Source organism: Lissotriton helveticus, chromosome 1_1, assembly GCF_964261635.1.
Source record: "Lissotriton helveticus chromosome 1_1, aLisHel1.1, whole genome shotgun sequence".
In the NCBI taxonomy this organism is placed as follows: Eukaryota; Metazoa; Chordata; class Amphibia; order Caudata; family Salamandridae; genus Lissotriton; species Lissotriton helveticus.
In genome coordinates this window covers 1,806,930,406-1,806,953,809 of record NC_136057.1, presented here as the reverse complement: position 1 = coordinate 1,806,953,809, position 23,404 = coordinate 1,806,930,406, and the positions used below count along the sequence as shown (strand labels likewise).

The window sequence follows — 23,404 nt, the reverse complement described above, 5'->3', positions numbered from 1 at the left end:
ATTGAATCCTTGGAATTTACTCTGTGGGCCGCCGCAGCTGAGGGAGAACTGCTGCTACGTGGAGCACACACCTTGTCACCCTTGTTAAGGATTGTCGCTATTGTTCCGTGGGCCACCTCAGCTAAGAGAGAGCTGCTGCCGCTGTAAGCCCAACACAGAGCTGCACGACGAGAGTCATTGCCCCCACCAGCCCGGGCTGCCACAACCGCGTGTTGCTGCCGCTGAGCGCTTGCCTGTCCCCGAGTGCCCGAATCATTGTGAGTGTACGCTGCGGACCTCTGCGACTTGTGGTCACTGGGAGTCCGCCTGTCACCATCTCCGCTTCTTCGAGAAGCTGCGTGCTGTGGCCCCTCTGAACGACAGGTATCGGGTGTGCACAGGGTAGCGAAGGCTCCGGCCCTGAATTTAGTCAGTGTCATGCTTTAGTGAATATGCTATTGTCTTTTTGAGTCCCTACGGGTTGACGTAAATTGTAGTTGTTGAAACGCTTTGAGAGTTCTGAGTTAAACTCTTAGATAAAGATACTATTTTTCTATACCTAATTGAGTTGTGTTCGTTTGAGGTGTCATTGCTATTTTATTGTACGTGGTCATAAACGCTTCACAAACTGCCTCTGATATAGGCCTAACTGCTCATGCTACGTTACCACTGGGTTGAGCAGGGGTTGTCAAAGGGGGTGCCCACTTGCCCTGACTTAAAAAGAAGGGTCCCTATTTGGACAGTGGTGCCAGCCATTGCCAACTAGAGACCCCCATTTCTAACACTATCAAATAGACCCACTTTCGAATCACTTTGCAAAGTTCACAAATATGTTACCTATTAAAGGTGCTATTGGGGAGCCACAGATCACATTAAACAAAATTACAAAATTGTTTTTCTCTGAAACGAGTTAATGAATTTGAGGGTTGGGTTGCAGAAAGCAAGGACCTGATGAAAGCTACACATGAAACACCCACGAACATTCTAACCAGTTTTCACATACTAGCAGGAAGCTTGGGAAACTGAGGATCATCAACAGTGCAACAACTTGGGTGCCATGGGCAATGAGAAGAAATTAGAAGAGTCTGACTCCTGAGGCTTCATAGACTAATTGAAAGAATAGCATTTTGGAATTTCTAAGCAGATATTTAAAGCATCCAACAATTTACTTTTCTTAAAAAACATATTTCTCATGCAGAATTTTTATACTAGACCCATTCTATTCTCTATGGGACTTTAGTTTACTGCAATCATTACACTACTTGGCATGACTCACAAAGCTGACCCAATGTGACCCAGTTGCCTTATTTGTGAGCTCAAAAGTCTGTCCCGGCACAGTTGGTCAGCATAGGTGTTTTAGATACATTATATTGCCCTTGAACGGTACCAGTACACAATTGTTCCTGCAAGAAATTGCCAGACATAAAGCTGTAAAGAGTCTTCAAATTATTTTTCTGCTCCTGAAGCAAAGGCAAAAGAACAGCTTGATCTACGGTCACAGTTTTAGGATGCAAGTGTAATGGCAAGCCATTAATGATACCTACACAATATATTAAGCTTTACTAATGGCACATTATGCTTCTACTAGGGGGTGGTGCTTAGTGCTGATATTATTGCATGTCTAGAGTCTCTTCATATTGTTTTTTGACAAATCTTTATCAAGTTTGAATAACCTATTCTCATTTAAGACTGAAAGTGGTAGCTTTCTTGTCATATATTTGTGTTTATTGAGGGCTAACGGTGTTGTTAGGGACAGGAAAGGTTCGGACAAGGTCCCATGAAGTGAGGTCTGTTGGTTAAGACAGAGGGATGCTGGGCTGTTAGTGGTAGAGTTTGAACTGGGGGGCTAAGTGAGTTGCAGGTGGCTTGAGGGTGCAAGAAAACCTGTTCTACAAAGATGTTTAAAGGCATGAGCAAAGTGGGCAATTGCCCAGGGCTCCTAGCTTAAAGGGCCCCCTGGGAGGGTGATCTCTCTCTCACATCAATATATTCATTTTAACTTTGCTAAAATCATATTTGCTGTCACTTGGGGAATTATTTGGGGGGTCACTGCTCAGTTTATTGTGTCGCTTGGAATTGCTGCTATTTTTAACGTCCGGAGTGAGTTATACTGCGTCCTACCTGCACTCTGCCCTTTCCTGAGGGCAGTCTAGTTTTAGCAGCCATTTTGTTGTGCCTCCCGCCATTCGTGGTCAGCGCTCTAGTCGCTAGATGCTGCAAACACTATTTAATAGGCTGTGCTTGTGCGTGCAGTGCTTGCAAAAGGTCTATTTTTACCTCTCTGCTATTGTTTTAATATATTCATTTTTAACTTTGCTACAATCGTATTTGCTGTCACTTGGGGAATTATTGGGGGGGGGGGGGGTCATTGCTCTGTTTATTTTGTGGCTTGCAATTGCTGCTATTTTTAACATCCGGAGTGTGTTATACTCCGTCCTACCTGCACCTGCCTGAGGCCAGTCTAGTTTTAGCGGCCATTTTGTTGCGCCTCTCGCCATTCGCAGTCAGTGCTCTAGTCGCTGCATGCTGCACGCCATCCCCATTTAACCCTATTTAATGGCCTCTACTCATGCGTGCATCTGACGATCGCAGCGGGCGCACGGATGGCAAGCCCATCTGCGCCCGTCAGTGCCAAGTCAGCGGCCAGGGCCAGTTATGCTGCCCAAGTTGGGTCTTCTGCTCGTAATGTTCTGCAGTCATCTGGTGATTTTCTAAAAACACTGCGGCCTCCCTTATGCCCTTCACTTAGCAGTCGCTCTATGCTTCCTAATTTAGACATTGTTTGCTCGGATTGGGATTTTATTCCTGCGCCAGTGCTCCCCTCTAGCAATCTGCCTAATGAGTCCTCGAGGGCATTGTATGTTAGAGCTGCCCTTATTAATGCTGGATGATTGAGGAAGCACTATATGGACGTGTTTGACCCAGTCTCTGACAATTCATTGTACTTGTTGTTTGTCACAGAGACTTGGCTGGACTCCTCATCCAACCCCATTGTTGCGCTGGCAACATCTGCTGGCTATAAGCTTCATCATGTGGACAGCCCAGTTGGTAGAGGGGGTGGCTTGGCCATTATGCACAGGGATAATTGGGTTCTTCATAGTGAATCCTCCAGCATTTGGGGCAAGTGTGAGACTTTGGACTTCAGCATTCAGTTTTCGGCCCATTTCACATTAGGTGGCTCCCTCATGTACCATCCCCCTGACCCAGCTGACGCCTTTCTTAAATCTTGTGGGGAGTCAGTGGCTGAGCGAGCACTATGTTTTTCCTGCTCCGTGGTTTTGGGTGCTGTGAATCTTCACCTCTATCAGTTTGAGGCCAGAGACTCAGCTGACTTCCTTGGCTCCCTTCAACTGGCCCATCTCTCTCAATGGATCACCCATCCCACCCATCAAGGGGGCCACATCTTAGACCCCATTTGCTCTAACTTCCCTATTCAGGTGACCAAGCCCTCGCCTGTCTCTTGGTCGGACCACTTCCTTATATGTTTTTCCTGGAAATCACTCAGCCTGTCAGGTTGGTTGGCTGCCATCGCCCTCCTACCTTTAGTAAAATTGACCCTCTCCAATTCATCCGTACTTTGGCTACTTTTCGGCCTTCTCTTCAGCATGACCTGGAGGGAAATGTGTCCAGGTTTACTTACTGGATCTCTGACTCAGTGTCTGCTCTTTCTGCACCTTGCCGGCATAAGCTGGCAAGAGATTCCCCCTCCAATCTCTGGTTCTCTCCAGAGCTGAAAGTCTTGAAACATGAATGTAAAATACTGGAGAGGGGATGGCGCTCTATCGGTTATTTCCCTATGGTGAAACACACACTTAGATCCAAACAAAAAAGCTACTACACCGCTATAGCGGTCGCTAAAAGTTGTTACTATACTTTTTGTATCGATCAGGCCAACAATTATTCCAAAGAAATCTTTTCTATTGTGCAAAGTTTTATGTCTCCCAGTGCCCAGGCTCGTGCTGCGCCGGTTTCGGAGTCTTGGTGTAATTCTCTTGCTAAGTTTTTTTTGGACAAAATTTGCATTATACTAGCTACTTTCTCCTCCTGTACTACAGCGCCCAAGTCTCCCGTGTCTGGCCAGTCTGTTGCTGGTCTTGCCAATACACTGTCAGCCTTTGAGCCATTAGATCTGGCCTGCTCCCTTAAAATTCTCAAAGCCTTGAAGTCGGGATCCCCAACTTATCCCTGTGCTGCTAAACTTCTGGCCGCTGCGGCGGACACCATCAATCCCGAAGTTAATCAAATTGTTAACATGTCATTGCAGGAAGCTCTTGTCCCGGCTTCCTGGAAGCTGGCACAAATTCTCCCCCTCCTCAAGAAGCTGTCCCTTGACCCGTTGATACCGGGAAATTACCACCCTATCTCGCTTCTGCCAAGTCTGGCTAAGGTCTGTGAGAAGGTCATTACAAATCAACTTACCAATGTCGTTGAGGCCTCGGGCCTGTTACATCCGGCTCAATCTGGATTCCGTGCCTCGTTTAGTACCGAATCAGCTCTGTTAAAGGTGTCAGAGGCTATTCGTCAGTGTTTGGATGCCGGCAGGAGAGCCGCATTGGTCATGCTAGATCTCTCGTCGGCATTCAGCACTGTGCCCCACTCCCTGCTCCTGGATCGCCTCTTGGAGATTGGTATATCCAGGTATGTCTGGGGCTGGATCAGGTCCTTCCTGGAAGGCCGCTCGCAGCAGATCTGGCTTTCCCCATGTGCCTCTGTGCCCCAGCGGGTGGCCACTGGGGTCCTGCAGGGGTCATCCCTTAGTCCTTTTCTCTTTAACATCTATATCACTCCGCTGATATATTTAGCGGAGTCATTAGGGGCTAAGGTGATGGCCTACACTGATGACACCCAGCTTCTGTTCTCCTGGGGAAGGGACGATTATTCAGTTCTCTCGGCTCAACATTGTTTGTCCTCTGTCTTTCGCTGGCTCGCTCAGGCGCAGCTAAAGTGTTATAGCCAGGGTGGGAGGTCCAGGAGTCCCAGGTCTAAATCTTTATTCATAGAAGGTTCAATCAGTGAGGGAACACTGCTCAAAGCTCTGGACAATAGGAGCTTCAGAAAAGGGAATTGAAATTGGGTTTGAGCATACGTTCCTTTGTATTTTGAATAGCTGGTGTTTAATATAGCATAGATAAATCCATCCTTTTGTATGTAGTATATTATCAAACTCAGTTGTTACATATTTTGTTCATTCTTCTCCTTTAAGAATTCCATTCATAATATAAATTTTCATAACTTTATTGAACACAGAATAGAGGACACCCAACACCTGTTTCACCCTATATGGCGAGTAGCGCCAGACCTTTCTCAAGGCTGTAACAAAAACAGGGTACACTATAAGGAAAATTGAGCGTTATAACAATAGACCCCAAAGAGTGAAAAGAGTGAAAAAGCAGGTGTTGGAAAACGTGAAAGAATGTAAAAATTATTTTTTTATTTCAGGAAAACTAATTTCCAAGATATTGGCTCAAAATTTCCAAAAAGGGAATAAACAAGTTTCTCAAAATATTGAATCAACGGGACCCAGTACTGGACTGTATTTATCTAAAGAATGAGACTAAAGTGGTGTTAGTGCCAGTGTGAAAGAACCACTTCCCATATACTTCATTAAGGAAACCGAAAAAATCGAAAAGGTTCTCATTTAGCCCCTTCTAAACATCGATGATCATTATTGTCTGGTCAAGATCTTTGTAAAAATGATACCTTTAGTATAAAGGACAGCAGATAGACGAGAGGATCTGAAGAGGTAATGTATTGTCCAGAGATAGATATAATCAATACCCAAAGGTTATATCACAACATTTCCAAGTATATCACCATTCGAAGTCACTGTATAATACGTATGTATAAAAATCTGTAAGGCAAGTAAATGGTCACATTAAATACAAATCCATACACCAATGCATCATACTGTATTCCTTACATTGCTTGCAATACTTGTTTTTACAAACATTGGCCATCACTATTTTGTATTTTGGGTCAGGGTAAGGAAATGAGAAATCAGTTAAGGATGTTTAGACAGTTAAGGATGTTTACACCAGTTTGTATTGTGTATCAGATTTAGGTGTTTTCAATAGACACAAATGTGCCACAACTCTGGTATGTTTTAGAACTACGGTTGATATACCTTATATGAGTCAGTTTAGCAAACAGGGAAAAAGGTGGGTTTCCAGCTCACGTAATAGCGAGGTGGTTAGTGAGAAGTCTAAAACTCCAGCTAAAGTGTTATGAAGAGAAGTCAGAGGCCCTTTTGTATGGCGTTTTTTCTGGTAACTTCAGAGAGAGGTTATGGTCCCCCGGCTTCCCCTTGCCTAGTGCAATGGGTAATGCTGCTAAAAATCTGCGGGTTTTGTTCAATGAGAACCTGTCTTTTACAACCCAGGTCAAGAAGCTGGTTGGGACCTGCTTCGGCACTCTGAAAGCCCTGAGGAAGTTTCTCCCTCTCCTGCCAAGACATGCTAAAGAAACGGTTGTTCACGCCTTGGTCTTGTCCCACATGGACTATGCCAATGCACCTTATGTGGGCATTTCCGGCTCCCTCCTGAATAAATTGCAGGTTGTTCAAAATTCGGCTGCTAGACTCCAGCTGGGGGTATCTAGCAGGTGTTGTGTACGCGTTCATTTGCGCTCTTTACACTGGCTCCTTGTGGAGTCCCGAATTAAATGTTAAACTTTGGCTATTGCCCATAGGGCTCTTCATGGTTCGGGTCCTACTTACCTACAGAAGAGGTTTGCCTTCTACAATCCAGTGAGACAGTTGCGGTCTTCTTCCCAACTTCTGTTGCAGACCCCTAGGATCAAACGCCAAAGGCTTGGTGGAGAAAGCTGCTTTGGCATGGAAAGCATTACCCTTGGTGCTGCGCGGCATACAAGATCTTGCAATTTAAAAAAAAAAAGTTAAAAACACTTCTCTTCTAGTTGTTGCCCTGGCTTTTGTCTCCTTTTCCCAAGTACGCACCGGGACACTCTGTTGAGTATCTGCGCGCAAAATAAATACATATAACATAACATCACCTCTGTCTACTTCTCTATCTCAACTCCTCCTCTCCAGTGTAATTTTATGGATTTATGGGGACTTGGGCAAGGTAATAGCAGCTGTTTCTGTGTGATTCAGTTTCTGTAAGTTTAACATACTTTCATATTTTTAGGCATTATGTTTGATTCAATTACTACAAAATGGGTGAAAAAAAATCTAACTTTTTCCAATAGGCGACCCCAAATGATGTCTTCCCCAGGGCCCTAAACGTTTTTAGGATGACACAGCTGTTCTTGAATAACTTTCTCCAGAAACCTGTTTTCCCTAAATAAAATTTTATTGAATGGAATCCTCATGATATTGAATTCATCCTCCTGTATGCACTGCATGTAAAAAAAATTGTGCAATCTATTTTCCCCCAGGATTACATAGGTGCTTGTTTCAATTTTATGGGAGTGCTCTAAACCCTTCCACCCTTTCTCTCACCTTCATGTCTCTCTCTCTCTCTCTCTCTTCCTACCTTTGTGGCTCAACCTATAGCCTGGCTTTTCCCCTCTCTTTGCACTCAACTATGGTTTTGTGTTTTCTCCAAAACGAGGCAAATCAATTTTTTTCTTTAACTGTCATTCCAGTCTAATCTCTTCTTCCCTCTCTACCTATTTTCTCTACCTTTTGTTCCATCCTTCCAACATCCTCTCTTAACCCGTGTGTGGGTGTGTGTGTGCGCATGTGTGTGTGTGTGTGTTGGGGCTGTCTGAGAATCCTCACTTACTGACAGGCTCAGGCTGTAGGACAGGCAATTTGGAAAGTACAGAAGTAATTTAAGAAAAGCACAACATATATCTGTGCATGCTTCATTATCGAATCTGCTACCAGCCTTGGAATGAGGTCCATGATAAGCAAACCTTTGTTGAAGCAGTGCTGAGCAGGAGCATGTTACTACACTTTCATCAGGGGCTATAACTGTGTAGTGGGAGTTAAGGTAACGTTTTATTACAACAACTTCCCCGGACAAGATTAATAACCGAAGTTTGACCTGAGGTGAGTTTACTCAGGACTCAGATGGTCGGTAAGCCACTGTGGTGATATACAAGCACTTGATCACTCACCTCCGGTCTAAAATTTAGTATCAGGGAAGCAATGCAAAACCCAACATCCAGGACATGGCTCCAAGCTGTGGAGCAAAAGACCACCTAACCCTGGGCGTCCGAATCGGCTACGCCCACAGAGTAGGCGTAGTGTTGCCTCCTACGCATTTTGCGTAGACAGCGTAGCCGGCAACACTACGCCCACTCCGTGTGCGTAGCCGAGTCGGCCGCCACCCGCCTCCCTCCCGCCCTCCCCTACATACATTATTTAAGGAAAATACCCTTAATAAAACAATTTTAAAGCACTTACCGTGTCCGGGGCACGTCCGGGGCTCCCTCTTGGAATAGCGTCCCATCATAGCTACCAATGCGCATGCGCGGGGGGCCGCGCATGCGCATTTCTCGGGAGAAATTCGCATGCGCGGCCGCCCGCGCATGCGCATTGGTATCTATGGCGACGCAATTCCAAGAGGGAGCCCCGGACGTGCCCCGGACACGGTAAGTGCTTTAAAATTGTTTTATTAAGGGTATTTTCCTTAAATAATGTATGTAGAGGAGAGCGGGAGGGAGGTGCGTAGTGGGGCTACGCGGAGTGCGGGAGTGGGCGTAGCTTCTCGCCCACTCCGCGTAGCTCCGCGGAGCCCCACTACGCCCACTACGCCCACACCGCATGGAAACAGTTTGAAAGAAGTGTGGGGCAGTTCCGGCAACTTCAAAGAAGCATTTTCTAGCAATAAATTGCACTACAGCGTCATAATGTGAGCAGCCTCTTGGGGCTTATATCTCCCCACAGGAGAAAAAGACTATTTTATTTTGTGCTATAGCGTCTCAAAATCCTACACATTCATGAAAATAGACAGATCGTCCAGTTCACATAACGTCCCCTTGTCCCATTGAAAACCATTTTTTAGCAGACAATTTGAGACTGTATCACTGGGACAGGGATGGAGCAAGATTGCTCCATTTGGGCCAACATTAAACTACCTTTGTATTATTGAGGTGAATAATTGTTGACAGGCATGACAAGAAATGTGAAACTGGCTGTAGGAAAGTTGGGTGATATTTAAGGAGTGTAGTTAGACTTCTCTATAGAATACCTTCATGTTACCACAAATAGGTCCTTGATTTCACAATAATAAATCCCTAGCTCAGTCCTAGTAGTGTGGCACATAGCAGTCAGGAGTTACTAGAGAAACACTTGTTATGCATTTCAGAGTACCAACATGGCCGACAAGTAACTGGCATGGCAAAAAAATAACTCAAAACCAATAAATATAAAGCAGATATTTATATCAATCTTAACACCAGAAGAACACAATTGGATCAATATACCCAGGGTTATATAATTTTAAAGGAAAACAAAATAAGTGCATTTAACTCCTGCAAAACGATAACGATGCAGTCAATGGGAAAACACACTAGTGACACTCGGTCACTTGCAGGTCGAGCCCAGTGGACCAGGCTACGAAAGTCAGTTGAATTTTACCTGGCTCATAGGGCACGGGTGCAGAGGAGTCATAGATGCCCCTGGTGCTGAATGCGGAAGCCACAAGAGCTGGTTTTGCTGCTTAGATGGTGCTGGTGAGGAAAGGGGTGCAAAATCTAAACAACTGAGCCACTGAGGTGATGCGTTGAAGATGCTGTGGGATTCCCTCAAGGCAGAGCATTGAACAAAGGTAGTGGTTTCCAGGCTAGCCACCATCAAGCCATGGTAGTAGCAAACACAACTTTCAGTTACTTCGATGTCCTGGAGTACAGGGGAAAATAGTATCCATCTGCTGAAGATCAGGACTACATTCACCACAATCCACTAAACCATTTACTTTAGGGTGATCCCTCAGTGGGCCATAGCCAGCGATTCTTTGGTATTTGGAGTGTGATGTGCTTGAAGGCTGCACGGGAATAGTACCTCTAGTCCAAGAGAGCTGGCTTTGGCTTGCAGAGAGGTTCCTATTTCCTTTAGAGTGGATCTCTGGTCCAGGACAACTCGTGGTAATGCAGTTGCAGGGTGGTTGTCACAGGTGCAAATTATCACATATTTAGTTTTTGCAGCTTCTGAAGTCACAGTCACAGGTTTCTTCCTTGCCTGAAGTCACAGTCACATGTTTCTTCCTTGCCATTTGTCATAATTCAAGCAGATCTGGGGTTATGGTGCCAGGAGACACCTTAAAACCTAGATTTAGGGATGTTAGGGGTGTGGGAGCTAGTAGCCGATGGGCTTCTAGTCCCAGCAGCTAATCTAACTCTGAGGTGACCACTTCCTGTGGAGTGTGGCACCTTTTCCACACAGAAACCTTTATTCTGCCACTTTTAAAAATGGCAGAACACTTTTTCGACTATAGAGATCAGGTATCCCACCATAGAAGTGTGGCTAGCCTCTGCTGGGGGTGTACACCACCTGACTAATTAATTTCCCCCCTGCCTGTGCTGCAAATGTGTCAGAGGCAGGGGGTTGGCTTTTTCCTCCTCTGGAAGGAAGCCTATTTGCATATCAAAGGCAGTGAGGGCTTTGAAGCTAAATGCCTGGTTGTGCCACTTCACTAGCCTTTATTTCTGCCTCCTGAGAGTTCACACCTCTTGGCTGGGGGTCAGATTCCGGTCTGGTGGCAACAGCTACATGCTGTCAGCCAGGGCACCAGAAAGTCTGGAGCAACGAGGTGGGCAATCTCAAATGTAGGCACCTGGGTGCACATCATAATACATCTGACTTTAAAAAAAGGTCAGGTTTGATGAGACAAGTTGTTTGATACCAAACTTGACACTACTCAGTGGGACCATAATTGAGATGACAATTTGGGGGTGCCAGGGTACTAGCCCATGTTATCCTGTGTCCCCCTGAACACTTATAGTCACCCCTGATGGAAGGAGGCTACTATATGGACATATAAGCGTACATGTATATGTCCACACCTTTAATATAATGCACCTTGCCTTCTGGGCTCAGGAGGCCTACCTTAGGGGTGACTGATATATATTAAAAACAGTGCTCTGACCTTGCCACACATGGTGAGGGCAAAGTCAAGTTTGAGCAGTTTGCACTGCTCATGCAGTTTGCAATGACAGGACTGCTGTAATCTGTTTACTTTTTTAATTCAGGGTGGCACAATCTGTGCTTCAGGTCTTGGTGACCCCTTTAACTCCTGTACCCTGGGTACCACGAGTACCACTAGTACCACTTACTAGGGATTTATAAAAGGTTAACGTCCTTGCCAAGTGGGCTTACCAGTTCACATGTGTCATGTTTTAAGGAGAGAGCACTGGCACTGTTGCCTGGTTAGCAGGTTCCAGTGCACTTTCAGAGTCCTAACCATCAGAACTGGAGAAAAAAGTGTGGGGTGATCATACAAAAAGGGCACTCTCCTACACTGGCCAGTTTGAATCTTTTAATTTAAAAAATGGTGAGACTGCATACATATATTTGAAAGATGTAATCTCCCTTAAGTGGGGAAAGCAAATACATTTTATATAGGTTGCCACTGAGTGGGGGACATCTGATTGAATGACCTCTCAGGCTCTGAGATGTACTGTTATGTCTTAGTATATTTTGAAAAGGTTATTTTTGTACTTCCAAAAGTTGAGGGTGCACATATATCTGGATAGGACAGTCTGGTGAGTGTAAACAGTAGGACAGTGCATGCTTGAGGCAAGCAGAATATGAAAAGACAAGGGCAGTTGCAGCTAGGCCATGAGCACAATAGTTTATTCAACAATGTGGGCAGGCAGTGAAGCATGTACACAAGAATCTGGGCAGCACCAGGAACATGCCCAAAGGAGGCGGTGCTCAGGGTGGCCATACAGGGTCACTGCACTCCCTGCTATGGATTTGCTCCCCAGGCCACTGCCATTGGTGTTGATGTACATGGCAGGCTCCAAAAGCTCCCGCACACACTGTATCCAGGGCATGGATGGGTGTTTCTGGTGTTGCATGTGCCCTCCTCGGAATGTATGACTGGGCAGAGGCAGGGCTTGCTGCTATTAAATGTGCCCAACCAGAGGGCTATGGGAGTCTTTGCTAGTAAACTCCCCAGTGGTAAAAGAGTCTTGTGCTGGCAACGGAGCAGCAAGTGCTCCCTGAGGACCAGCAAAGGTTGGGCTGGAAGGGAGAGAAGATTTGGACCAGCATACAGGGTCTGTAGTGGTGCCACAACTGTGGCTTCATGCAGGGAGGCAACTAAGCAGCCGCAGTCGGTAGTGGGTGTACCTGCAGGGTGGTGACGTGGGGAGGGGGAGGGGCAGGGTGGGGGATAGTAACCTATGGGTTACGGAGCTTTACAGGTAAGTAAACATATAAATAAGTAAAACGAATTTCGTTGCGTGCACTGCATCCCCAAATACGATGCAGTGCGCTCAACGAAATTCGTTTTATTTATTTATATGTTTACTTACCTTCAAAGCTCCGTAATCCATAGATTACTACCCCCACCCTGCCCCTCCCCCTCCCCACGTCACCGCCCTGCAGGTACACCCACTACCGACCGTGGCTGCAACCAAGGCAGCGACAAATCCAAGGACCCTTACCACATATGTTGGGCCTGGCTTGGTGTCCACAGTGTGGTGCTCCAGGTTGCCTCGGCTTATGAGGCAGGTATGCTTCCTCACAGAGTTTTGGAGCGCCAGGACTCTACTTCTCCCTGCTCATGCTGTAATCACTGGGGCTCACATACATCCATTCTCCCTAGTCTTGTGATAACAATCAGCCTCTTTACAACCAGAGATGGTGGTCCTATCAATGTCTGTTTTCAGAGACATAAGTGAGTCCTCTCAAGCAGACCGTGAACGTGGCCGCTCTTTGCTTTGTTGGATGGACGACGGATGGCTCCTTCACAGCAAGAGAATTTTAGAGGGAGAGTCCATCACAGGCTACAAGAGAGGCACAAGAGAACCACACCGTGGGTCATGTAAGTCGTTATGAAAGGTGGCTCCCCCTTAGAGCAAACTCAGTCTTCTTAAGAAACAAATGTTAATTTAAGGGATGATGTACAGAACTAAGCAAATGCACTATAATATTGTCAGGCCGTATATTTGAATGACATAGTTTGTTTTGCATTTGATTTAGCATTTGTTCACATACAAAATGTTCTTCAAAAATAAAACCTGACAAATAACATAGCACATGTGCATATACATATTAAAGTTATCACACGGAGCGTGTGCTTTTAGGTGATGAAATCTTTGCTTCAAGATGACTTCTGCACTGAAGAAAACAGCTTCATAATTCTTACCAGGTAGTGCTACTCCCAAGGACAATGCACAGCATGCATTGCAACGGAAGCACTCTCTACTGGTCGACGAATACATCTAATTACAGCATGATGGTGAGGAGGAAACACTTATGTGGGCTTATCGGAAATGTGGATGGCACAAACATTACCTAATGGCTGCATGGAACAGCAGAGAATAGAAGTGCTCTTAAGGGAATGGCTCAATGGCAAAAGCGAATAATTCATAAAGAAAGTTAAAGTTGTCACAAGCCACATCCTGGAAGCGAGATAAATCATTCTTCCAATTATAAGCAGTTGGCAATGCTGAGCCCCCGTAGCAACACATGTGTTAAAGTTCTTTACTAGCAGAATCACAAATGGGCTAATGTTACAAAGATACTACAAAGAGCTCCACAGGTTGCTCCACATTGATTAATGCATTGATGATCTCTAGTTTGACTGTGGTACCAAAGATGCTTTATTTGTAAAAAAAAAGAAAACGCCAAGGCTCTGGTCAGGAGGGCACTGCAACATGCACCACACATTGCCCTTGTCATGCTGCCAATGATAGTAACTAATGATCACACTCCTCCAAGCATGACAATTCGGACTATCCAGGCCCCCAAAGCTCTACGAATGGCTTTGGCGGTATGTAATAGTCATTTTTAATGCATACTGAATAAATAATTGACTGTGTTGTTGTTATCTGTATTATAGCCAGACAGCACCACCTTGTCCAGACTGCCACAAGCGCCACTGCTAACGATTAATTGCTGGTGCCAAACACCGGAAACCACTTGCTAAAATTAAGCACTGGGTAACAATTAGTTACAGCTGTTCAACTGTGAGAACATAAGAAGCAGTCTAATGCATGCTATAGTGTGAAGCAAGAGTGTACCATTGCAAAGATATTATCCAATTTCCATACTGCTGATCTTGATCAAGGTTTGACACTTGCAGATTATGGTCCTATAAAGGTGCAAGGTGTAAGGGAGACAACGCTGTTTTGCACAGATGCCACTGCGGTGTTAAGCCGTACAAATCTTGGCCTGAGATTGTTAATCCTAGGGTACTGTTTGTCAATAATCAACCCAACCCAAGACCAGGATAATGGCTTTTGGTAAGAGCCTCTTCAATGGTAAATCTTGGCTAAATGGCATAATACTGAAATAAGAGTTTTAATACTTATATTTAGTCATCTTCCTGAAAGCAAAATTGGAAAATATTGCGGTTAGTCTGGCTCTTAGTCATGGACAGGTGATAATGTAATCATTCTCCAACTGAAAAGAGTGGTCTACATTTACTAAAATGTTGAGGCATGGTTGCACCACTTTTCTGGAACAGCCACGATGCAAAATGCTAGTAGACAGAGATTTGTGCAGCCTTTCGTGTCTTTGTACAGAAATGTAGGGCAACACAGTGGCTTCCACTGTACTGTGTTACATTTCTTTCTGGGAGGAGTTCCAAGGGTGGAGCATGGGAGCATGGGCGTTCCCATACATCCACCCATGGATTACATATCCCATATTTACAAAGGTTTATAAACCTGGAATTGTGAGAAATCACTACGTCTCACAGAGAATGGAGTAATAAGGAGAGAAATCTTTTTTTCTTCTCATTATCTCCTCTTTCTATGTGTGCTGCATTATACACTAAAAATAGAAGAGGAAAATGCCTTGAGGGAGTTTTTTTGTGCAGGAAGGTACCTTCCTGTACATAAACCATACTGCTTGTAACACAGGCACCCTTGCACCACAGTCCAAGTTTGCCTACATTCGCTCTAGGCTACCTGGACTGCACCAGACCAATGTGCGGCATATCTAAGCAGATGTGGAGCACTTCTGCTCTCTTCTCTTCACGCAACATAGAACAGTAAGCTGCCTTGCTGCCCTGCATTGCATGAAAGATTAGTAAATCTGTCTCAGTGTGTCTAGGGACTCCAGAAAGACAGAATACAGACGGTCAAAAAGAGCTGCAGCTGAATTAAGTATTTGGTGTTCAAAATTCAATCTCTTGTCCTTATTTTGTCATATGTCTTCAGATTGAATAGGGACTTAATTCTGCCAATAGACTGGTACTTCAGTTTCATTGGAGTATAATGTTGACAATGACGGCTTTTTGGTGATTTTGCAAAAGGACATACATTTTGGATTCATCATGCTGAAGTCACACAGCAAAATGAACACTAGCTATTGCTAATAGAAAGCAATACTCACAGTTAGGACTTACATTTATTTTTAAGAAAAAGTTGAGGAAATAGTGCATTACCGCCACATTGACAATTATATTTTGTACAAGGCTTCATATATTGACTTGCCATGCTGTGACAAGTAACAGTTTTTTTTTAAAAAGGAAACATATTTTTGCTGCTTTTCCCACTCCGGGTTCTGGCAAATTTCAGACCTCTCCAGGTAGGAAATGAATGAGAAAGGAACGTGTGAATATTTACAAATATGTAGGTTTCTTGGATTGCACAACATCACAGGTCATTCCAGCAGCAACGACTGGCACAGGTAAGCGTGGTGAGGTGGGGCGGGGCAGGGTGGGGTGGTCGACAGATGACGGAATAGGTTCATTTAAATAAATAAATAAAACCTATTCTGTCGTCTGTTGACTTCCCCCGCCAAGACCCACCACGCTTACCTGCACCAGCCACTACTGCATTCCAGCTCTTGAGTGCCCACTCCAAGCCAATTGAAAATTTACTTACATGAGAATCTTTGCATGAGTAGTTCCTACAGCTATAGACAGTGGAGACATACCTGAACAGTTCTCCTTAAAGGTATACTTCTCCATAACTGGAAAATTAGGTCGGTCGGATGTGTCGTCAGATTTGGTAATGAGCCCCTCCTTCACTGACTCCAGCCCATTGATGACCACCACGTTATCCCAGCAGAACTGTAAGCTGAAAACATCACCATACTTTTTCCTGAGCTGCAAAAAAGAAAGCGAGGAAATAGAGGGAAATAGTAAGGCAGTGCTTGCTGCAAACAAACACCTTTTACCACCATATTTTCATGGAAGAATTTCTAGAGCTGGTAATGTGTGACAAAAATACTTGTGCATATTTGATGTGTTGCGTTTTATTGTGGTCGCAATGTATTGGGATTTTTTGTCTGCTGTGCTTTTGTGCTGCATCCTTCCAGTGTGTTATAACTGTGCTAAAATATGGTTGTTGTGTGTATACATGCTGTTTGTTTTGTTGCACAATTATGCTTTTGTTGGACTGCTATTTTGCTTTGTAGTAAAACAATTAGTTAAGAGTTACCAACAAATGCTGGTACGTTTCCAGGCAAACGTATCACTTTATGTTAATGGTTGTCAAGCGGCCATTTAAAGCTAAGGTAGTCAAATATCACTGTTGCAGCCCAAGACAGTGGCAAAGATGTACTTTAAATTAGCCTTTTCAATGCTCACCTTTGTGAACTCGCACAAAGACATAGGGAGGGAAAGACACACATCAGGGTATTTAGAGAGAAGAGGGAAATTGACAATTAATGGGGTCAGGCAAGGAGAATAGATAAGAAACAAAGACATACTCACTATTGTTAGATACACATGTACACGCATATTCAGGTGTTACCTATATTACATATACTTTTGTGACCTTAAAATGTTGATTCAATTGAAACTTTTATCCTCAATGGCCGGGGATCTCAGAGTGGCCAACTTCACAAGAGAATGTAGGAAAATCATATTATGGCCTGTCTAATTGTGGCAGGAAACATGTTCCAAGGGTCTAATAATTTCCACTTAGAGCCAATTTCCCATATTATCACAATTTCTCTTGCTTTACCTATAAAAGCTTTTGTAAGACATTGACAAACCCCAAGGATGCACATGTACCCTGCTAAATGAATAATAATGCAACCCATAATAAAAGCAGCAAATTGTGACATACCATACTAAAAAACCAAACATGGTCTCAGGTAAAGGTTTATAGAAAAGATGTGAGAGCGCACAGGGTGAACTTGATGTCGAATTTCCTGGGAGTGTCAAACTCTTAAAGTGGACTACATTCAACAAAGTCCAGTAGGGGCAATTCTGTAGGTACAGTACTGGAACACCCTTAAAAACATTTGCTTCCAAGTAGGTAGGGTCACTGCAAACCTGCCCTGATATTTCCTGACAGAAAACAACTTGAATGCCTGCAATATCATGGCAGAGAAACAATGTGCACCAAGCAAACTGATTACAACCTTTCAACTTCTTGTTTCAGCTTAGGGTTCACGTTTTCAAGTAAACATGATTTGTAAATTAACCCCCATTAGTAGACATTTTTTAAATAACTATTTTTTGGTACTGAATTCACACATGCTTTCTCTTCAATTTTAATTAAATGATTAAGGAGTGGTTGGTGAAGATGAAGATGATCTTGACGTGTGTGACATGGCTGTTTCTCAATTAGATACATTATATATCAAGAAAGATAATGAAGTAGATGCTAGACATACATTTTTGAGTAGAGCTCAATTGTCCAATGGATCTTTTGATTTATTTGTTAATGGTTTAAGAGTCCTTGCTACAAAATGTAATTATGGAGAATATCTTGATCCGATGTTGCATGATCAAATGGTACACAAGATTGGTAACACAATTACAAGAGAAAATATTAGCTGTGGAATACCATACTTTAGGGAAAGCTATTGACATTAGTCATAGATTTGAATACATGAAGTTAGGTATGAGGAAGTTAGTGGCTAAACTCACTTCTGAGTTACAAGTTGTGAAAAAGAGTGTTAAAGACGATAAATCATCAAAAGATAGTAGTACGAAAAAAACCAAATTGAGTCCTCAAGTTTCTAACAGAAACAATTATGTTTGTTCAAATGTGGGTCACCTAGGCCTAGATGTAGGTAATTTTATTTTACCACTTCTTAAATACTGAATTTTACCGATTCGGTATTTAAGATGTGGTAAAATAGAGGGGGGGGATGTAGGTATTACAGAATCGGTAAATACCGAATCGTTAAGATTCGGTATTTACCGATTCTGTAAATACCGATTCGGTAATGCCCATTGATTCCTATGGGCATTGAAGCCCATAGGAATCAATGGGCATTACCGAATTGGTATTTACAGATTCGGTAAATATCGATTCCAGCAAGGGTGCAGGGGTGTCACTTTGACACCCTCTAGCACCCCAAATACAGGCATGTGTGCCATGTGGCACACAGACATGCCATAAGGGCATGTCTGTCTGTCACATGGCATAGGTGTGCATGCACACATGTGCAAGCACACCTGGATTCGGTATTTTACCACCCAATTGGATTGGGTGGTAAAATACCGAATCTGAAAGGCCTTTAGGACTCAGAAGAGTCCCACCTACATCTAGAAGTTACCGAATCAGTAAAAATACCGAATCTGTATTTTACCGAATCGGTAAAATTGGCCCCCTTCATCCCAAAAACCCATTTACCGGTCGGTAACGGCCGAAATCGGCCGTTACCGGCCGGTAAATGGCCACCTATACCTGGCTCTTAGTCATTTAGAAAATGACAGATTGTGCCCAACTATCGGGCAGATCTGTAGATATTGTAAAAACAAAGGTCACAGTTCTAAAATGTGTAGAAATAAAAACAAATATGGGAATAGGCCTGCCCACATCAAGGAAGTATGACATGAGTCTGATGATTTAGACAAAGAATTTATTCTTTGCATTCATGAACTCAATAACAGTAACAAAAACTCTACATTCTGTGTTGTTAACATTGATGGTAAAGATATTCAAGTTATGACTGACTCTGGTGCTCGCCATACCCCATTTGGTGATCAATTTCTTAAAAGATTGCCAAACACGCAATTGTAAGCCTCCGACATAAAATTGGTTGGTTATGGCAATAAACCCATTCATGTGTTGGAATATTTTGTTGCCAATATCAGTTTCAAAGGAAAGACTATGGGCTAGATGTAGGTAAAGCATATTTACCGACCCTTAAATACCGAATTTTACCGATTCGGTATTTAAAAGTCGGTAAATATGAAGGGGGGAGATGTAGGGAAATCCAGATGTTTATTTACCGAATCGGTAAAAGTCGGTATTTACCGATTCGGTAAATACCGACCTGTAATGCTCCATTCATTCCTATGGGCTTTGAAGCCCATAGGAATGAATGGGGCATTACAGGTCGGTATTTACCGATCGGTAAATACAGATTTTTGGCAAGGGTGCAGGGGGTGTCACTTTGACACCCTCTAGCACCCCCAAAAAAGGTTCGGGGGCCATATGGCAGGCATACCTGCCCTAAGGGCAGGTCTGCCTGTCATATGGCACAGGTGTGCATGCGCACATTTGCATGCACACCTGAATCGGTATTTCACCATCAAAATGAATTTGATGGTAAAATACCGATTTCTAAGGCCTTGTGGGACTCATAAGAGTCCCACCTACATATCAATTTTACAGATTCTGTAAATATACCGGTCAGTAAATTTACCGACCGGTATATTTACAGATTCTGTAAAATTACCTATCGGTAAATTTACAGAACGGTAAATTTACCGATTCTGCCCCCTACATCTCAAATGCCTTTTACCGGTCGGTAACGGACGAATTCGGCCGTTACCGACCGGTAAAAGCCTACCTACATCTGGCCCTATATCTGCTAATGTGTTTGTAACTAAAGGGGGAATCTTGCTTATTGGGATGGTCTCAACAAAAGGATTTGCTTATTACCCTGGATCCCAACTATCATGAACAAGTTTTAGGGTAGGCTGATTTCATTTCTCATGTAGAGGAAGGAAAACCCAATGAATGGAAGAAATTATTTCCCAATGTGTTTTCACCGAAGTGAGGCTTGCTAAAAGACTTTGTGCATAAAATTATTTTGAAACAGAATACCACTCCTAAAGTACACAAAGTTAGGAATGTTCCTTTATCCATGAGACAAGCATTAAGAGAAGAATTGGACACATTGTGTAGTCAGGACATAAATGAATACATCAAATCGTCTGAGTGGCTGTCTCCTGTTGTTGTGGTACACAAGCCTAATGGGAAAATTAGACTCTGTGTCGATTTGAGAGATTTAAACCAATGTGTGTGGGTTGATCGGCACCCATTACCCAATATAAATGAAATGTTTTCAGCATTGAAATGGGCAGCTGTGTTTTCAACGTTGGATCTATCCAATGAATACCATCAGATTGTCTTGCATGAGGATAGCAAACCCTACAGGTCTTTCATAATTCCTGAAGGGGCTTTTAGATACAAGAGGATGCCGTTTGGTCTCATATCAGCTTCTGCTGTATTTCAGAGGGTCATGCATAAGCTGTTTAGAGATGGTAAAAATACCATGTATTTTCAAGATGACATACTGGTGTTCGGAAACCTCAAGCAAGAGCACGCTGAGCCTTTGTGCAAAGTTTTTACATTTTGCAAAACTATGGTATGACTTTGACCAAAGAGAATTGTAAATTTGAAATTGACTCTGTGGATTATTTGGGTCATAACATCAGTTGTAAGGGAATATCACCAAAACAGAATTTGATAAAAGCCATTGAAGAAGCCCCAAAACCCCAATCTAAAGCTTAGATCTTTCCTAGGTTTGACTGAACATTATGCAAAATGTATTTCTCTGTTTGCTGATAAGACCAACCACATAAGAGGTTTAATGAAAAAAACAGCAATTTATTTGGTGTAAGGAATGTGCTATAGAATTTTCCAATCTCAAGAAAGAATTGTCTTCCACGTTTGCTTTGGCAATTTTTGACACCCACTGTAATTCTATTATTGTTAATGATGCTAGTAATATTGGAATTGGTGCTGTATTGATGCAGAATCAAGATGGAAAAGTTGTGACTATTGCTTTTGCATCAAGGCCTCCTAGGGATGCTGAAGTTAAATATTCTATGTTAGAAAAAGAAACACTGGCATGCTGGTGGGGCATAGAATACTTTCGCAAATAAGCTTATGGTACCCCATTCAAAATCAAATCAGATCATCGCCCATTGGTAGAGTTATTCACTACCAAAGGATGTGGATAAGCTACACCCAGAATTGCCAGTCTAAAAATAGCAGCATAAGTCCAATATTGTGTGGGTGATCATGCAAAAGAGGCATTTTCTTACACAAGCAAAGAAGGGCAGAAGATGTGGAATCTCTAACTCCACTTTCAGAACTGTTTTAGGTACGTTCTCTTTTCATCTGTCCTCTCTAAATGCAGTTGCGGTTAGTGCAGATAATCGAGGTGGGCAGAGTCGGCGACGCAGCGAGCGCAAGGCAAGTGTTTTTTTTGTCAAAAGTATTTTTATTGACAGTTTAATAAAGAACAGTAGAAATAAACATGCGACAATCACGCCCTTCATCCCACACAGGGGGTAGCCAGAGCAGTCGCCTGCAGACAACATGGTAGACTGGGGAAGGGACCCCTGATCAAGCTTCTTACACATAGCGTAGTGTCTTAGGAAGTGCCGATCAACCAGCATGTGAGCCATCATTCGGTATGCAATGGAGGAAGAGGCCAGCTAAGAGTCTCGGTTGTACAGAGTCATAACAATGCGTTCAAACGGCTAATCCTCCCGGAAAGTTGATCACAAACAGCTTGCAGTAGTGCTAATAGACCCTTCCGCAGGCATATGGCCTGGCATGCATTACTATAATTGAGCATTAAGAGAGATGTCATAACGAACAAAGAAAACGAGCAAACCCACTTACCCTCTCCCCACCCCCCCCACCCACCTCCCCAGTGGTGGTAGCAATAAGCACAGGGCAGGGAACCTGATGTGTAGCGGCAGGGATTCAGAGTTGAAACAAGTGGAGAGCTTGAACGCTAGGTGGACAGACCGCGGATGGCAGGCCCTTGGAGAGGAATGTGACCAGCGGGCCCCAGCAAAATTCAAAATTCTTAAAATCATCTAGAAATATATCCACCATCCTTTCCATACTGAGCAACTTCCATAGCCTCGAGTGCCAAAGAGAGGTGGCCGGAGCCTCTTTCTTCTTCCACGCTGCAGCCAAGGTAATTTTGGCCACGCCAATGCTGAGCCACATGATCCTCTTGTCCGCCCTGGTCTGGTGTTCGAGATCAGGATCTCGGAGACCCAACAGAGTGGAAGCCATCGAGGTAGGAATGGGGTATCCCAACATTTCCTTAATTTGGGCTAAAATGTCCTCCCAGAACGGCCGGATAATGGGGCAGTCCCACCAAATGTGCTGGAAGTCCCCTAAGAGCCCAAATCCCCTCCAAGATCTATCGGAGGTGCCCGAGAAAATCAGTTTCAGCGTTTCGGGGTGTAGGTACCAGTCCATCATGGTCTTCATATGTGCCTCCCTAAGCTCCACTGAGTGATTAAACTTGGCAATATCAGACCATAGGTGAGTCCACTCGGCATCTGAGATGCCCTGTTGGAGGATCCCTTCCCACATAGTCATATACCGGGGCCTAGGGGAAACTGCAGTGGTAAGGAGGAGCCCATAGATGAAAGTGATGGCCCCTTTCATGGAGGAAGTCCTGGTCAAGAAGGCCTCGAACTTTGTGAGGGGTCGAGTTGCCGCCTCCCTCACCTGGGGGAGAGCGCCCAATGTAGCAGTTGAGCATGATGATATCGCTCACTCTCCAGCACCCCGTAATCCCTCTTACAGTTTTCAAAGGTGAGCGGGTCAAAATTGTGAAATAGGTGTGTGAGCGCTAGGCAACCTCCTTCCTTCCAAGCCCTGAAGGGGCCCCCGAGTGACGCCGGGGGGTAGGCGGGGTTGAAGTGTATGGGCATGAAGGGGGAGGGGAAGGTGGTCCACCTGTCATCTTTAGAGACAGAGTCGCAAACTTTCAGGGTGGTGCTAGTAGGGGTACTGACATATGCATTCTTGGGTCTATCGCACTTGGGCCGCCACATAAAGTCCCAAATCGTTCTCCCAGCCACGCTCCTATCCATATGTAGCCAGTGTTTTTCTGATTCTTGATGTGACCACTCAACTAGTATACGGAGTTGTGCAGCTTTATAATACAAATGAATGTCAGGCAGCCCCACGCCTCCATCTTTCCTTGGTATGCGAAGGACGGCGAAGAAGAAGCGTGCCCGGCCTCCCTGCCAGATGAAGCGTAGCATCATGGACTTCACTCGCCTGAAGAATTCTCCCTCAAGATCTATAGGAAGGGCCTGGAACAGGTATAGGAGCTTGTGGAGGAGGGTCATTTTAATCGTGTGGATCCTCCCTAACCAGG

At 44.1% G+C, this 23,404-nt stretch overlaps 1 protein-coding gene across 1 annotated transcript in view; it reads right to left on the bottom strand.

Moving 5' to 3' along the window:
• LOC144753053 (cytochrome P450 2D6-like) overlaps positions 1–23,404 on the bottom strand; it is a 466,095-nt gene that overhangs the window by 364,872 nt on the left and 77,819 nt on the right. The window contains exon 2 of the mRNA XM_078640854.1: positions 16,004–16,175. Coding sequence (XP_078496980.1) covers positions 16,004–16,175 — 172 coding nt within the window. The remainder of the gene's footprint in view (positions 1–16,003; positions 16,176–23,404) is intronic.